Below are 19,044 nucleotides of genomic sequence, written 5' to 3' on the forward strand. Positions count from 1 at the left end.
GTGTTGCACAGCAGCTCTTTGACCCGAACGCCTTCTTTTCTAGGACCAGAAAATGTGAAGTGTCACACATACGTATTCAGGCCCAGGGGCACATTAACACACAGGCTTCAATGGGCTAAAGCTTGGAGTCCTTCCTACAGGCAGCCCGAAAATTATATTTTTCAAATAATTATTTATATAAATGGGAGTTTACAACAGTGACAACCGCATTCTATGATCAAACGCACACCACCCGTGTTTTTTCAGGGCTCGCAACTGTATTTTCGTCCTTACATAACCTTGCTGTGTGAACAGAACAGGACTAGACAACTACTTTTTTTGTAACATCATACAAGACCCACTCCGCGCTGAATGTGGATTCATTACCTTTTAATGTGGATATAATCTGCGTCTCAAATTTGCTTTCAGATTGTCACAGTCTTCGTCTGCACCATCCTGTCTGCGTCTCCTACACTACACTTCCCAGGATCCTCTCGTCACCCTATCCCGTGTTCACTCCCTCATCAGCCACCTGTTCCTCGTCATCGTCATCTGTTTCACCTGTCTTCACCTCATTATGTTTGATTCTTCTGTGTATTTAGTTCCCTCAGTTTCCTTCAGTCTTTGTCGATCGATGTTTAACGTTACGCTGTGTATCCTGTCTTCCTGCCTGTATTTTTGATATTAAAGGGTTAGTTCACCCAAAAATGAAAATTAAGTCATTAATTACTCACCCCCATGCTGTACCAACCCCGTAAGACCTTCGTTCGTCTTCGGAACACAAATGAAGATATTTTTGATTAAATTTGAGAGCTGTATAACTACCACATTGGCTCCTAAGGGACTGCCTCTTGACGGCCCAGAAAGTCAATGAAGAAAATGTTTAAATATCCCAAGTGACTACCGTGGCTCAACTATATGTTTATCAAGCGACGCGAATACTTTTTGTGCGAAAAAACAAACAAAAATAACGAGTTTATTCGACTATTTTTTTCTTCCTTGTAGGCCAGAACGAGACTTCCTTATAGATTTCCACGACGCATGCGCGAGATTTGCGATCTGCGTACACCAGCTTCACTACTTCAGATCGCAATTCTCGCGCATGCGTCGTGGAAATCTATAAGGAAGTCTCGTTCTGGCCTACAAGGAAGAAAAAAATAGTCGAATAAATTTGTTATTTTTGTTTGTTTTTTCGCACAAAAAGTATTCGCGTCGCTTGATAAACATATAGTTGAGCCACGGTAGTCACTTGGGATATTTAAACATTTTCTTCATTGACTTTTTGGGCCGTCAAGAGGCAGTCCCTTAGGAGCCAATGTGGTAGTTATACAGCTCTCAAATTTAATCAAAAATATCTTCATTTGTGTTCCGAAGACGAACGAAGGTCTTACGGTGTTGGTACAGCATGGGGGTGAGTAATTAATGACTTAATTTTCATTTTTGGGTGAACTAACCCTTTAAATCTATGTTCTTCGTAATTTTGGACTCAGCCTGTCCTTCTGCCTGAACCCGCACCGTGACACAGAGCAGTTTGCAACCACCAAAATTTATCGCTCACATTTATGCCATGCGATTGTTTTAATTTATGGTGTCTAGATCATACCTGTAAATGCACATTTCAGCCAGTAAAGTTTTGATGCAATTTTTTTTATTATTATTCTTGGTAACACTTTACAATAAGGTTCATTAGTTAACTACATTAGTTAATATTAACTAAGAATGAACAATACAACTTCAGCATTTCTTAATCTTTGTTAATGTTAATTTCAACATTTACTAATACTTAATTAAAATCTTGTTAACATTAGTTAATGCACTGTGAACTAACATGAACAAACAATGAACAGCTGGATTTGTATTAACTAACGTTAACAAAAATTAACAAAAACAGTAACAAATGTATTGCTCATGGTTGTGGTAAATGGACTGCATTTATATAGCGCCTTCATAGACCTAATGGCCACCAAAGCGCTTTACATTTGCCTCACATTCACCCATTCCAACATTCAACATTTACTAATACTTTATTAAAATCTTGTTAACATTAGTTAATGCACTGTGAACTAACATGAAAAAACAATGAACAGCTGGATTTTATATTAACTAACGTTAACAAAGATTAACAAAAACAGTAACAAATGTATTGCTCATGGTTGTGGTAAATGGACTGCATTTATATAGCGCCTTCATAGACCTAATGGCCACCAAAGCGCTTTACATTTGCCTCACATTCACCCATTCATAGACTCATTCCTACACCGACGGCGGTGTCAGCCATGCAAGGCGCCAGCCAGCTCGGCGGGAGCAGTGTCTTGCTCATGGACACCTCGACACTTGGTCAGGTGGAACCGAGGATTGAACCACCAACCTTTCGGTTCGTAGACAACATGAACCACTGAGCCACTGCCGCCCAGGTTAGTTCATGTTAGTTAATACATTAACTAATGTTTAATAAAAGAACCGTATTTTAAAGTGTTAGCTTATTCTTTTATTATTGCCTCTGTATAATGCCTATTGCCTATAAGAATGTAGAGCTTATAAGTGCAGCTCTACTTTATGTATCCGCTATACCTACTGGCATTCTGGCAAAGAGTGAATTTGCATATTTGAATTTGATGTCCTGAGAGCCTTTATGGGATAAGAGTGAAGGAGAGACATGAAACGACAAAGGAAAAGACTTGGGCACATGATCAAGAGAGGACCAAGCCGGTAATTGAACTTGGTAATGCTATTGAGAGACAAATTGGAGCTCTGCCCATGAGGCTATTACTTCGACAAAATCGAAAAAAATTCAGGCAAATTCAGAATTTTATTATTTTTGAAACCTGAGAAAAACAACTACATATAACATATTGTATATTTAAAGTAGATTATATTCAAAAGATGCATCCTATCCCCATTTTTAAAAAAAAGAGTCTGAGTTGATAATTGATCTTATGACCTCTGATGCTTATTGCCTTTTTCTCTTTTCTGGTTCTTCATTATATCCCTCATGTCCTCTCTTTTTTATCTTGTTCTTCAGCTCAGTTTTCTCATCTTTCATTACAGGAACCTCTTCTCTCAGCTTCTGAAACTTCTTTAGATCAGCACAAAAAAGTACCTAAGAAACAAAAAGAGGTCATCAATGTGAAAAAAATATATAAATGAAGAGTTCAGATGCAAAAGCCTCTAAATGCCATTTGAAATTTTCTTCTTTAATGATGATTTTTATCAAACTTGTATATTTAAGTTCAGTAATTACACTTAAATGGCAATGATAATTACCTATTAATTGTTATTTAAGTGAAATTACTGAACTTAAATATACAAGTTTGAAAAAAATCATCATTAAAGAAGAAAATTTCAAATGGCATTTAGAGGCTTTTGCATCTGAACTCTTCAAATATTATTATCCGATGAAAGTTGTACAGTTTTACTCACAGACTGTGCCCAGCCAGCATAGGGACCCCAGACTTTTCTAAAGAAGTCACCTAGAAAAATAGGATCAAAGATATACCTCATTTACTTTACATTTAAAGTAAATTTTAACTTTTTAATTTTTAACATTTAAATTTTTAAGAAAACTCGAGTGGAGTTTGTCAGTTCAAAACTCACAGGCACAAATTGCTAGACTGTTGTGTGTGGTTGCAGGCAGAGTATATTATGGATACTAACCAATCTCTTTGTAGACTCTATCAGTCAAGGTCTTCTGGCTGTTACCGGCAGCAAAGTTGTAGTCACGTTTGGCGATCTGCCACACATGTGTGTCCACAGGAAGAGCCTCAAACTTGTCCAGTGACATCAGACATACACAGTCAGCCACCTGATCCCAAGCAAACATATATTTCAGATGTAACTCCGATGTTTACAGATATGACAAATCTATGTGTTTAACAGCTAGAATGATCAGGACAGTTAGGCTGAAATAAAATAAGCCCTTATGTACTTTGAGACCAACTCCAGGAAGAGTTCTCAGTGCATCTCTGGCCTGCAGGTAGGGGGCGCTGCGGAGTGACTGGAGCCAGTCAGGGCCATGAGAGTTCACAATGATTTGTGAGCTCTGCAGCAGGAAACGAGCACGGTAGCCGAAACCCAAGTCTCGCAAACGCATCTCCACACTAGGGTCTGTCACATAAACAAACATTCAAATATTAAGCATTATCCTTTTCAGTGCTTGTTTAATTTTGGATTGTGGTGTGTCAATGATTTTGGTTTTTAAACACATTACTCTTATTAGTCTGTCAGGATATATGATTGTGATGGTCAATATTGGCATTGAGCAGCCAAATATTTTTGCATAAAAATGCTAAACTATATAAATAACTGTTGTCATGGGCAACCCATTTCTTACATACCATATATGTGCTATTTTTTTTTACATCTTTACATCTCTCATTTAAAGGATTAGTTCACTTTTCAAAAAACTTTTGCTGATAATTTACTCACCCCCATGTCATCCAAGATGTCCATGTCTTTCTTTCTTCAGTCGAAAAGAAATTAAGGTTTTTAATGAAAACGTTCCAGGATTTTTCTCCATATAATGGACTTCAGTGGGAACCAGACGGTTGTGATGAACGAGTTCGAACAGGAGTGCGTTACAGAACAGAGCAAAGCGAGCGTTTGAGCTTATAAAACTTAAACTTTGTTATTTATTTATAAAATGAGCGATCGTTTCGCTTCATAAGACCCTTATTTATCATCTGGAATCGTTTAAAGCCCTTTGAACAACTTTGCAGTTTGTACTGAAAGTTTCTTTTGGACCTTGAACCGTCTGGTTCGCACTGAAGTCCATTATATGGAGAAAAATGGAATGTTTTCATCAAAAACCTTAATTTCTTTTCGACTGAAGAAAGAAAGACATGGACATCTTGGATGACATGGGGTGAGTAAATTATCAGCAAAAGTTTTTTTCAAAAGTGAACTACTCCTTTAAGTCTATGATCTTTCTTCTCATAAAATATAATTATTTAAAGGGATAGTTCAACCAAGTTTTATCCCAAATCTTGAACAGATTTAATGTAGCTCTTTATTCATATATAAACATTAAATCAACACACAGAGCACATCAAATATGGTAAAAGGATACTCAACAGTACATGCTCGACGTGCGAGAACAAACCTCATTGGTTTTTGCGGAAGCTCAAATGTGCTTGCAGAATAAACCTCATGTGATCAAACTTGGTTTAAACTGCCCAATTCATTTGGATTAAGTTTTCTTGCAATTTATTCACTTTGAAGTCTTGGGTTAATGTACTTTTAATGAAGGGACAGAAATTTCCTTAACAAAAGCCTTGAGGATTTGGAATGACATGAGGGTGAATTTGTATGTGAACTAACCATTAAACTCAAATCAACATTTCATGTCTATTCTTTTAATTATTTGGCATGTACCAGGGTCTGAAATAAACAAGATATTGTGGCAAAAACTAAAATTACTGCAGAATATTATATTATATATTTAAAATACAGGCCCCATGTGTTTTTTCTTTTGTCTTTTAACAAAAAAAATTAAATATTTCATTTAATAATATCCTATTGTAGGCTCAAAGCCAATTTGCAAAAAAATAAATAATAATAATAATTATTTAAACAAACCGGTTTGCTACTTTCCGGTTATATAGTATGCATTTGGACCCGCTGCATTTGGACTTTGAATGGATGCCCCTGGGATGATGTCTAAGGGAAATTAAATGTTCAACAAATCGCTATAGATTTACTTTCGTGCCTGAAGCAATACAATGCTATGTAATAAATCTATTATAATTATTTATAATTATAAGTGTTTTATATTTGGCACCATGTAAGCTCACTGAGTAATTGCAACTAATTGGATTAATAAAACTCTAAACTATATATATATATATATATATATATATATATATATATGCATTATTAATGAGCAGTTGTTGTCTAGTTTCCAAAAGTGTTTGCAAGAAGATTTTACAGTCTGTATATTTTCAGAGACATTAGAGGAAATATTTGGACATTATCGTGTACATCGTATTAAAAATACGGTGTTAAAAGTTGTTTTAAAAGCTTTAATTCAGCTAAGCTTGTCTGTAACCGCATTTCACCAATACTCCTCAGATGGATGTCTCAAGTACAGTAGATCACAGATCAACTTGAATGAGATTAAAGGGTGCTCTTTAAATAAAACAAATACATGCTTTTTAAACACTGCAATACTTCATGAATGAGACCTGACAAACACAACTACCCTTCATGTTTTTATTATATTGATATTTGAAATATAATTTGTTTAAATGAAAAGCGTCACTATATGTTAACATGCAAATGCATAATTTATTGTATAGCTATATGTAAAAATTATCAGTCGCCATGGATGATGAGTTCGGTTGAAATTAATTAAATGCTCAATTAAGGACTAAATACCATTTTGTCAGCTGCTTCATTCTGTTCAGTGTGATTTAGTCAGAGTAAACAGCTAAGTACAATTTATTTTTAAATTTAATAGTTGTATGGTAGAATTTGGTGGTAGCTAAAAAGATATGAATTAGTTGTCCATTAGCTCCTTTCCCAAATATCGTTTTTTGATGTCTAAGAGGCGAGTGGTGTTATATAGTTCCCTTTCGTAGACACTTCGAGTTACGTCAGAAGTGACGGAGAATGGGGGTTTCGCATAGAAAGCCAATCCTCTTCGAGTATTAAAAAACGAGCCAATGGTAAAGAAATGCCATGGGTCTGCGGAATTTGCATAGCGTATCTCCGCCTCACCCCGTGAGTATAAAAGGAGGAAGCGGACGCCACCGCAGTATGTTTTCGCTTCGGAGCCAAGAACATATCTTCACTCCACAAGCCAAAAGATCTGAGTTATAAGTGACTCACCCTCTTCGAGACGAGCGGCTCTCCAGTGTTGGTGTGACGGCGGTACCCAGCGAGTCTTCACTTTGCCTGCGGTCTGTGTTGCGGTCTGCCGGACTCGGTGTTTTCTCCCTGGTCGCCTCAGCGCTGCAGAGCTTCCTCTCCTAAAAGAGTGCACGGTGCGCGTCTTTTTAAAGATGTCTCACCCGTGTTTTTCTGGCTGCGGTCGTTATCTGTCATCCTCTGATGAGCACGAGTGCTGTTTTGTGTGTCTGGGCTTTGAGCATGCAAAAGCAGCACTCCTGGATGACTCATGTTCTTTCTGTGGGAACATGATCATCGCTACACTGAGATCGAGACTCAATGATCTGAAAGTGAGAGTCCCCGCATCCACCACCCGTTCTGCTTCCTCTAACAGGGCTAGTAGTTCGGCTGGGGGACCGGGTGATCTGAGGGGTACGGTGTGGAGTGATCCGACGACACGTCCTCGGACCACGCCCCCCTCTCCAGTGTCGCAACCCGCGAGTGTCGCGAGGATTCAGGCGGGGCTTTCTACGGAAGTCCCGCGTGTTTCTTTCGGCGCTCCAGAGGAGGACGCGATGTCGATCGCGGCATCACAAGGCGAGCCTGAGTCATTGGGAAGTAGGGCTGAAACGATTCTCGAGTTATTCGAGTTACTCGAGTTATTCGATTACAAAAATTCCTCGAGGCAAAAAATCTGCCTCGAAGCCTCGTTAAATTCCTATGATGCGCACTTTACGCGCACGCAGGGATCTGATTGTTTCACACGGACCGTTATTCAGGAAGCACACCATAGCGCATGATACATTTGACTTCATAAATGGCAGAGAATGTCTAAAGTTTGGGATCATTATATGTTTGTAAAGGGAGAGAACAAGATGCAATGTGTCTGCAAAGTATACCTGGCAGGGCTGCCAACTCTCACGCATTCAGCGTGAGACTCGCGCAATTCGATTTCTCACGCTGAAGTGTCAATCCCTTCGGTCAAATACCTGAAAGATGAGTTCGTCTATCTACCTGTTGAGCCACTCGCGATCGACTAGTTTTAGGACGCATATTAATTCGCAAGTTAAAATATCCTGTAATCTAGTGCGAGCGCGCATGCGAGATGTTGAGCTCCTTTACCGCAGCTCGCGCACGACGGCAGAGAGGTAAGCGAGCACGTGCACCCATGTCTCTCTCATGCGCCAGTCAGACCAATTGCGGCAATTCATCATATGCTTAAACTTTTATGTAGCCACGCAACAAAAATTTCAGCATACATTCACCGGGACGTGATGGAGGAACAAATATTGTGAGACACACTGACACACACACTCTGATGTTTGTCTTGAGATTACAGTTGAAAAAGTCTGATTCCTTTTTATAATTGTTTTATTTCTATTTATTTATTTTTTATAATTTATACACATTTGTGTACCTGTTTGGGTTGATATTTTATATTAATTTATTTTTGTTTCCAGGTGGGTAATTTGCAGAAGGTGCAAAGCCTTTTTTTGTAATGTTGGATTAAGAAGACAAAACTAAGGCCAAATGGGCTTTACTATTTATGTTTGTATTCAAAGTTTTACATGTTATGGGCTACATGTAACAGGTTTTACAGTAAATTGTTTTAACTGTATGTTATATAATTGTTGGCACTGGCACTTATAAACACTAAATGGGTAAAAATTGCAATAATTAGTTGTGGAGCCAAATGTTGCAGGTGGAATAAATACCTCTATTTTTTTTAAAGAAATAAAAGCCAAACACCTTATCATTTTCGTAATACATTATTTGTTTTGGTTGCTTAAAAACACACATAAACAAATTATCTGATTACTCGATTAATCGATCGATTAAGTGCTAGATTAATCGATTACAAAAAGAATCGATAGCTGCAGCCCTATTGGTAAGTGATGATGCGGCTGCGTTGCCTCCCTCGGGAGTCTCAGCGTTGCCCGTATCGGATCCCGAAATGACTACTATGCTGTCTCTGGCGGCCACGAGCATCGGGCTAGAGTCGAACCCACCGCCCTGTCCCGTTCGCTCGCGGTTGGACGATTGGTTTTTCGGTGCGGCTGCCGCTGCAAAGCCTCAGCCAACCCCAATTCCTTTCTTCCCGGAACTGCATGAGGAGTTGGCGAAGTCATTAAAAGGCTCCTTTGACCTCCCGTGAACGTTTTCCTCCGCCTTTCCCCCCCTCGACGGTGCAGCTGTCCATGGGTACACTGGGGTCCCTGCGGTGGAGCGCTCTGTTGCGATGCAACTGTGTCCGCAGAGCGCGTCCTCTCGTGGTGATCCAAAGCACCCGTCTAAGGCCTGTAGGTTCTCGTCAGCTATGGTGGCGAGATCTTATAGAGCTGCAGGACAGGCAGCTGCAGCCATGCATGCGATGGGCACCTTGCAGGTCTACCAGGCCCAGCTGCTCAGAGACATGCATGAGGGCGGGACTGACCCAGGGACGTTTGACGAACTGCTTGCCGCCACTGACCTCGCTCTCCGGGCGACGAAATTGGCCGCACGCTCCCTGGGTCAGGTGATGGCCACTAACGTGGTCCAGGAACGTCACCTCTGGCTCTGGCTGATCCTAGCACACTCTCGAGATCAGGTCTGCGAACACAGAGACCTTGTGCTCCGGCACCTAGCCCGTCTGGGCCTTTGGGTCAACTGGGAGAAGAGCAAACTTTGCCCCGTGCAGAGGATCTCTTTTCTCGGTATGGAGATAGACTCGGTCGCCATGTCCGCGCAGCTTACGAGCGAGCGTGCACACTCACTGCTGACTTGTCTTCGACAGTTCGAGGGCAAGAGTGCGGTCCCACTGAAATTTTTTCAGAGGCTCCTGGGGCATATGGCATCCGCGGCAACGCCACTCGGATTGCTTCATATGAGACCGCTTCAGCTGTGGCTTCGCGATCGAGTCCCGAGTCCTGGGCATGGCATCACGGCACGCTCAGAGTTCCAGTGACTCCGACCTGCCGTCAGACCTTCACCCCGTGGAGGAACCTCAGCTTTCTACGGGCCGGTGTTCCCCTAGAACGAGTTTACAGGCATGTTGTTGTCTCCACAGATGCCTCTGCCACGGGTTGGGGGGTCCTGGACAGGACCCCAGCGCCTCATGCATGTCAATTGCCTCGAGTTGCTGGCAGTACGCCTTGCTCTGCACCGCTTCCGTGCGTTGCTCAAGGGTCAACACGTACTAGTCCGTTCAGACAATACCGCGACAGTAGCGTACATCAACCACCAGGGGGGTCTACGCTCTCGCCGTATGTCGCAACTCGCACGCCACCTCATCTTATGGAGTCAGAAGCACCTGAGGTCCCTTCATGCTATCCACATTCCAGGAGTTCGGAACTGTGCAGCTGACGAGCTGTCACGGCTCCATCTAGTCTCTGGCGAATGGCGACTCCATCCCCAGTCGGTCCAGCTGATTTGGGATCAGTTCGGGGACGCACAGATAGATCTGTTTGCCTCCCACGACTCATCCCATTGCGCCCTGTATTACTCTCTGACCGAGGGCACGCTCGGCACAGACGCACTGGCGCACAGCTGGCCGCGGGGCCCACGCAAATATGCGTTTCCCCCAGTGAGCATTCTCGCAAGATCAAGGAGGATGAGGAGCAGGTCATTTTGGTCGCCCCATACTGGCCCACCAAGACCTGGTTCTCCGAACTGATTCTCCTCGCGACAGCACCTCCTTGGCCAATTCCTCTGAGAAAGGACCTCCTTTCTCAGGGACGGGGCACCCTGTGGCACCCTCGACCCGATCTCTGGAGGCTACATGCATGGCTCCTGGACGGGTCGAGGCAGGTCTAAGTACCCTGCCACCTGCGGTGGCGGCTACTATCACTTCCGCTAGAGTGTCGTCCACGAGACACGTCTATGCGTTGAAGTGGAACCTCTTTGTCAACTGGTGTTCTTCTCGCCGAGAAGACCCCCGGAGATGCTCGATCAGTGTCGTGCTTTCCTTCCTGCAAGATGGGTTGGAGCGAAGGCTGTCTCCCTCCACCCTGAAGGTGTGTGTGGCTGCTATTGCCGCATATCACGAAGCAGTTAAAGGTAAGTCTCTGGGGAAGCACGACCTGATCATCAGGTTCCTGAGAGGAGCGAGGAGACTGAATCCTCCTCGCCCTCCTCTCGTTCCCTCTTGGGGCCTCTCAGTGGTTTTAAGCGCCCTGTAGAGGCCTCCCTTTGAGCCTCTGCAATCAGTCGAGATTAAGTTCCTGTTGCTTAAGACAGCACTCCTGGTTGCACTGGCCTCCATCAAGTGGTTAGGGGACCTGCACGCATTTTCCGTTGACGAAGCGTGCCTGGAATTCGGGCCGGGTTACTCTCACGTGATCCTGAGACCCCGGCCTGGATATGTGCCCAAGGTTCCTACCACTCCCTTCCGGGACCAGGTAGTGAACCTGCAAGCGCTGCCCCTGGAGGAGGCAGACCCAGCCTTGGCACTGCTCTGTCCTGTACGTGCCCTCCGTGCTTACGTAGACAGAACGCAGTGTTTCAGGACCTCAGACCAGCTCTTTGTCTGTTATGGTGGGAGCCAGAAGGGAAGGGCTCTCTCAAAGCAAAGGTTGTCTCACTGGATAGTGGACACCATTGCTTTGGCTTACCAGCAGCAAGGTCGTCCGTGCCCCCTTGGTGTGACAGCCCACTCCACTCGGGAGTGTGGCTTCCTCTTGGGCTCTAGCGCATGGCGCCTCGCTAGCAGACATCTGCAGAGCTGGAGGCTGGGCGACACCCAACACATTCGCCAGATTCTATAATCTCAGAGTGGAGCCTGTGTCCTCTCTTGTACTCGCTCACCCGGCCAGTACTGGACCCGCTCAGGTGTCTTCGCTTGCTCGCCATTCCACTCCACCGACTGGATAAGTGCGATTTTTCTCAGTTGAGCCTTCTACGGAAGCCCTGAGTTCCTCCAGCACTGTTGATGCTGACGCCAGTGTTTTGCTTGGACGTCGGTTAGGTGCCTCCATGTGCATGGTTCCTGCTAGTAACTCCCACATGTGTATTTCCACTGTAAGCCTCTCTGAGCATGTGTCTTCCCTCGGCAAGCCATCTGCCACCCCTGGAGTTAAGTTTCTGCCACCTGCGGTTGGTGCTCCAGTGATCTCCATATGTAGTCCCTAATACGGCCATATGTGTATTGTAAGTCCTCCTTCGGTAGGCATCTGGTGGCATGTCCCTCCCGGGATATGTTTCCCAGTGTACCTTGGTATTCCTGTGTCAAAGTAGGATCCCTGGTTAAGCTATGTTCAGGGGTCCAGACTTTCGCAGGGCACTGGAAGACAGCTATGAAGATGGCGTGATGGCACAGACCCCCATTCTCCGTCATTTCTGACGTAACTCGAAGTGACTACGAAAGGGAACGTCTCGGTTACGGATGTAACCCTCGTTCCCTGAGTAGGGAACGGAGACGTTACGTCTCCCTGCCACTTCCGCTGTACCGCTGGGTGGACACCGGAGTTCAGTCTCGGCTCCTCAGTGAAGACATACTGCGGTGGCGTCCGCTTCCTCCTTTTATACTCACGGGGTGAGGCGGAGATACGCTATGCAAATTCCGCAGACCCATGGCATTTCTTTGCCATTGGCTCGTTTTTTAATACTCGAAGAGGATTGGCTTTCTATGCGAAACCCCCATTCTCCGTCACTTCTGACGTAACATCTTCGTTCCCTACTCAGGGAAAGAGGGTTACATCCGTAACCGAGACGATAATATGAAATAAATATAAACGTGAAGAAAGCACCCCAACAACTTAAAACAGTGATTATAAAACTACTTCATACAGAAAACTAACTTCGAGACCAGTGAAACATTTTTATATTGTGTTTATATTGTACATTATTTAAAGCTGCTTTTGCATTTCACATTGATTTGAGTTTATTAGTAACAGCCATAATTGTTTTGATCACTGACAAAATGAAAAAAAAAATGCATGACAGTAGAGTGCTAATACACCTACCTGTAAGATAGATGCCATGTCATTTTCATGGCATAAATTAAATTAGAAAAATACAACTATCATATAAATACAATAAAACCAAGCAAACAAACAAGTCATATTATACTTTTTTTTCTACCTGTAAGTTCTTGCAGAGGGGGGAAATCATGATAGGCCACATCATCAATCTTGCAGAGGAGAGTCCCGAGTGTCTGACACAGTCTGTCAACCATGCCCTGAATCCGTGAGATGTGATTATTAGAGCTACAGATGAATGAGAAAAGACACTCTCTGGGATCTTGACGTAACAAACGAACTCCTGAGATATTCAAAAAGACAGACAGATCCACACACATTAAAAAGGATTTTTTTTTAATTAAGAACCACTGTTCAAAATATAGCACTCAGTAGATTTTAGTTTATGTTGCACTAGCTAATATGTAAGTCTATAGACACAAAGTTTGTTTCGTGAACAAAGTGAGTAGTATTTGGCTGGTCATGTGATTTCAACATGTCTGGCCTATGAAGCATTCTGCTTCCTGTAAAATAATGATATTTCAGAAATCATTCTAATATATTAATTTAGTGAAAATGCACATTTCGAACTTAAATGGTTGTAATTCAAGAATGCTTTGGAATATAGACCTGAGATTAAACCTGAGTGACTAGAACTGCAAAAAAAAAAAAAAAAAAAAGTTGTGTTCAAATTGTAGGTTCATATCTCAAAAAAAAAAGTTTCAGTAAAATTTTGTTTGGGTGCAGTACCAAACCTTTTCACTAGATGACAACCAGACTCCATTGCCCATATAAGGGCGCCTCCATAAATTGTATAATTGTGGAAATAATGCTTCTGATCACTCAAAACACATATGGAAATGAAGTAGAGATCCTATTCAGAAGTAATATGAGACGTTTAGCATATTTTGTTATGAATTCAACCTCTATGAAACATTGAAAGAGAACAAGTATGTCGCCTTGCTTTTGGCTTGCTTAGTTGGGGTTATTTAATATTTAGTATTTAACAATATTATTGATCTGTGTTGTACTACTTTCATGATATCACTGTGAAGCTGCTTTGATACAATCTGTAATGTGAAAAGCGCTATATAAATAAATGTGACTTGACTTGACAAGTATGTGCGTTATAGCATGCTGCCACATCAATGTTGAATGTACAATTTTTTCTTTATATTTAAAAAACACTCTCATCAAAGTTTAAATGTGAATAAAAGCCTAAATTAAATCTGTTCATTATATAAAGAGGGACTCGTCAGAAAATGTGTACTAAACCGCTCAATTCATATGGATTAGTTTTACAATCTCTTTATGAACTTCTGGGGGGCAAATTTACTTTGCACACACTCCAAAAGATGAGGACTCGGCTCGATTTGATAAGGTAAAACTGACAACATTGGTACTGTTCGTATCACTCGTTATTAGGGGTGTGCGATATACTGTATATCATCTGCGATAATATCATAATTGTCGATTTTACAATGTGCAATCTGATATCATCCAAGAGTACATCTCTCACTCTCACACACACAAAGTGCACGCATAATAGTGCGGGTGCACATTTTGAATGCATGCTTTCGCTGCGTAATTTAGTCTAATTTATATAATTTAATATAGTTAATAAAAATCACACGAAGAGTGCTGTTTTTCTCGAGATATCAGCATGATAACAAATGAGATATTGATTTTATACAAGTTTAATAAACAAGAAGTCAAAATTAAGTGGCTTACATTTTAGACACCATATTGCCTGTTTTTGCTTTGTTTTGAACTATTAATAAAGCCACAGCGCTGTAATTGCGTCTGAGCAACACATGCCCGCTTTTGAATGAATCAGTTGAATCTGTAACACTTTACAATAAGGTTTGGAAATTAACATTAGTTAATTAACATGAACTAACTATGAGCACTATATTTGTTATTGTATTTAACCAAAAATACTTACAGCTGTTGTTCATGTTAGTTAATTAGATATGTACCTGTGAAGATGTTTGCTATATGCTTAAAGTGTGGATCTGCGGTGCTCCAGTTCCCGTAGAGATCCCCTAATTTAACATCTAACTGGAAATAGTCCCTCAGAAGTTCCTCCTCTTTGTTGTCAGGTTCAGACAAAACTGTGCACATTCCCACTTCTTCCTCCTTTATGTCAATCATTCTTTTTGACCTCTTCACAAATAACTGCTCCTCCTTTTCCACTTTTTGTTTCTGTCTGTTTTCTGTTCCTTGATTTTTTTGGTGATTGTAAACATAGTACCATAAAGTATCCTCTGTTTGAGTAAGCGTCCACACTTTTCCCCGCATTACTCCCGTCCAGTGACCATCTGCAGTCTCACGCCATCTAAAAAGATAGATAATCATGAACAATTGAACATGGACATTCATACGCTTAAAGAAACATTATCAAAAGTATATATATTTTTTTTAATTTTAAGGCATTGTACAGGATGGAATACTACTTTACTTACAGTGTGCTATATGGTATGATGCTTAGCGTATTTTTTAATACACCCATATTTACATATCAGTACCTACTCTCAGTATTTACCAGCTTGGTGGGAGTGTTGTTAATTATTTCACATGTGTCTTGGCAGGCCAGTCAAAACACAATTTACACAGACATCTTAAAGGTACAGTATAAAAACAGCATACTTGAGGGTGAGAGACGGTGTGAAATAAATTAAGATTGGCTTGGGTATGAGAAACAATGACTAACATTATAAATTGGCTGCAGGGAGTAAATAAAATGCTACATAAACATGGAATAGCTGGGTTTCAGTCACGTGATTATGATGACGCACGAAATTCAGATGGAGGGCAGGGAGTGAAGAGTGCCATGGATGAGATGGAGGAAAGTCTGACCACAAAAGAAAATGATCACAAAAAAAATCTAACATATGTTGGAGGTGATCCTTATTTTATGAAGAGGAGCGATTTTTCAACTGAATTGAGATTTTCCTGCCATCGAGGCGGTAGATATCAGCACCTCGTCTTACAGACATACTTTGACTTTACAAAATTCGGAAAGTGGTACGTTACACCTTTGACGAAGTGATCACTGCACACAGGCATTTTCCCATTCGACTCCCCCCGAACGCATACATAGGTTTGCAAGCCATTTTTCCTGAGTTTTTCAGACAATTTCTTGCATTTTCCCCCCTTATGAACAACAAATTTTGATACACGATTAAAAACTCCTCGTGGTTTGACCGATTTAAATAACCATAAACAATGCAAAACATAGGTATTTTGAGTTTGTTATAGTGCTTTCTAAATACAGCAAATCATTTCCTGCCCTCCAATTGCATTTCGCGCCATTGCGACGTAGTGGCGTGATGTTATGTGAAACCCAGCTATTGGACCCTTTTAAAATAAATGTTTCTTTTGAAGAGAGCAATGAAACAGTAAAATATAGTTTACCTGAAGGTCTGACCACATCCCAGAGTGAGATCCAGCCGAAGCTCGGACTGTGGACATTTGAGTGACCGCCATGCCTTACAACCCACAGAGAGCAGAGCATGCTGGGACATTATAGCTTTGATTTTTACACCATCAGGACATATCAAGTCAGCTACTGTGATAACAAAATAATAATAATAACAATAATTCAAGGAAAATAAAATAAACTGAAACAAACTAAAACATGCTAGGAAAACACACATATGGTTTGCACAGAAGACAAGTTTAAATAAATGTCTGTAGCGAACAAAGAGACCTATACTTTATATATATATATATATATATATATATATATATATATTGTGCATGCTGTATACGCCAAAATTAACAGAAACAATTATTTTTCACAAAAATAAGTAAACTTCACTCAGTACAACATTTTTGCAGTATTGAGCAGAAAATGTTGCCAGTGTCCTATGGACAAGGGGCGCTGCATTCAGATCTCATTTTGTTTGTTTTTCCTCAATTCGTATACATATACAATAAATTGCAATTATGAAGGATTGCTACAGTATCTGAGATACAAATCGAAACCCGTCCTTTGTAAGCATCGGCATTTGATGTCAGCATCGGCAGAGCAGATTTAAAATCGAGCCTCCAATGTCAACATACACAACAACAAAACTTAACGCTGGGTTGGGAATGAGGCAAAACAGCGTTTTTCAGACGTGTTTTTTTTTTCAGTACGCCTAATAAACATATTTTCACTTAATGAACTAACAGCCCATTGGCTAATCTTCAACATTGTATGTATCTTCTTTTTCCGATTGAATTTTATGACAGAATAAACACCCTTCGGCGTATTACCTTCTTCTTCTCTTTCTTCCTTGGTGTTGTGGCTTTTTTGGCATCCAAAAAGTTGCATTACTGCCACCTATAGTCTATTAACTTGTCACTTCATAATTATATTCGTCTTTCCAGTCCAGTCCTCCTTAAAAATGTATATGAAAAATATGATCACTATTCCCGCATTCTACTTTTTTCTATACTGCCCTTCACCAATTTCTTGTAAATTATATTTCAACTTGGTTTTCTTGTGTAAATTTCCTGTGTGACATAAAAATGTGCTCACATTAACTCCCATTAAATGTAGTTTAATTAGGTATCCCTCCTTCCACAGCATGACATATGCTTGCTTTCTCCACATCAAATAATGCTGCTAGTGTCTTTATTTACTTGCGCTTTCTCAGACAGACATTTTATTTCTACTCTCCAAAAAATATATTAGTCTTTCATTTATCAGGCGTTCCTGTTATGCAGGTATGAGGACCCAAAAGCGATGTAACAGAAACAGAGTCTTTTAAAGGGCACCTATTATGGAAAATTCACTTTTACATGGTGTTTGAACATAAATGTGATTTGGCAGTGTGTGAGCAAAACCACCCTAGAATGATAAAAATCCACCCAGTGTTTTTTTTTTCAATCTCACTAAATCATATGCACTGTCTCAGAACGAGCTGTTCTAAGATTCAGCTCTTTGTGACGTAGAAAGTGATTTGGTACTGGGGTAAAGGGGTTTTATTGACAGTGGTTGTGGCATAGACCCCGCCCTCGGTGATCTGTACACAGCATCCTCCATTGTTTCAACGACAGCCGGTAATGTCTCTTGGAATCATTACTGTTCTGTCGTGGACTCGTGGGTTAATCCTGTTGTTGTGGCTTAAAAATTAATCCTCAAGTGTGGATTGTCGTCTACTTTTTGCGATCCAACGTCACCTCTAGTAAGTGTATTTTATGATTTTTGAGCAAATAGTCATTTCAGTCTGTCAGCCAATTCAACAACAAATGTCTGTGTATATAATTTAAACATTGTTTGTATAGTGTGTAACCACACGTTTATAAATATATATTTAAAGATATTGTATTATAAACTGCATAATAATAGGTGCCCTTTAATGTTAACCCAGGGTAGACACAGTGAAGCAGACTGATCTTCTTCTTAAACAATAATGAGAAAATAAACAACCCGCAGAGAGGGCGACAAAACAGAACACAAAGTCACTGGTGATCTCCAAAAAGTCTCTTAGGCAGCCGAGGAGAATATCTGGGTTACGGCGACAGGCTGCAGGTCTCACAGAGAAGACGCGGGTCGAAGAGAGAGAGAGGGTACCAGATCTCTCGTAGCTTCAGGTGAACTGGACAGAGTAAATGATCAGAAGATTAGCTGAGAACAGGCACTAACCAGGCGGATGCCAACAGGACATGACAGGACAGAACAAAGGTGAAACAAACTAGACAGTCATTCCATCATTTTGCGATATGCAATTGGTCTGTTATTACCAGGATTACTTGCATCTTTTCCAGGCTTCCTGGAATTATCAGAATAATTACTCTTTCCAGCTTTGTGGTTGCCTTCCTTCCTCCCAAACCTTGTTATATACATACAATAATGCGAGCACTGTGTGCATCAAAATAAACGTCTGGTGCGCCGTCAAAACAAAAGTCACAACAACAAGCACAGCTTATGCTGCCTCAGAATTCCTACTGGCGGTATGAACCCAACCAGGAAAATGTTCCTAGGGGAACCATTAGTTGTACCATCATGGTGGCCTAGTTCCTTCTAAGTTCCTAGAACTACATTCCTAGGATTACCCGGTGCGAAAGCCTCTATACTCTTGTTCATTTTATTTTGCCTTAACAAAAACACGACTAGAAGTGTGGCACGGGTATTAGCAAACCAATCACCTTTGACTGGAGTATGTGCACCAACTAAAATCGAATCTGACGAGGGAAGCAATACAAGGAGGGAGTGAAATGCTAATCATCATGCGGAAGTACCACCGCCTTTTGCAGGTCACTGGAGATCTGCAATAACCAAATGTGTGAACGACACCACAACACAGCAAATGAA

The 19,044-nt window shown here is 41.2% G+C and overlaps 1 protein-coding gene across 1 annotated transcript; it reads right to left on the reverse strand.

Moving 5' to 3' along the window:
• Positions 1-2,769: 2,769 nt before the first annotated feature.
• ogg1 (8-oxoguanine DNA glycosylase) lies at positions 2,770-17,091 on the reverse strand. The gene is given in 9 exon segments (XM_039678842.2): positions 2,770-2,952; positions 2,954-3,079; positions 3,400-3,449; positions 3,634-3,781; positions 3,905-4,083; positions 12,862-13,041; positions 14,717-15,075; positions 16,155-16,308; positions 17,001-17,091. Coding segments are annotated over 9 exon segments (1,293 nt in total). The 5' UTR covers positions 17,059-17,091; the 3' UTR covers positions 2,770-2,913.
• Between the last annotated feature and the right edge of the window lie 1,953 nt (positions 17,092-19,044).

The sequence above is a fragment of the Pimephales promelas genome, chromosome 14 (genome assembly GCF_988280905.1).
Source record: "Pimephales promelas chromosome 14, fPimPro1.hap1.1, whole genome shotgun sequence".
Lineage (NCBI taxonomy): Eukaryota > Metazoa > Chordata > Actinopteri > Cypriniformes > Leuciscidae > Pimephales > Pimephales promelas.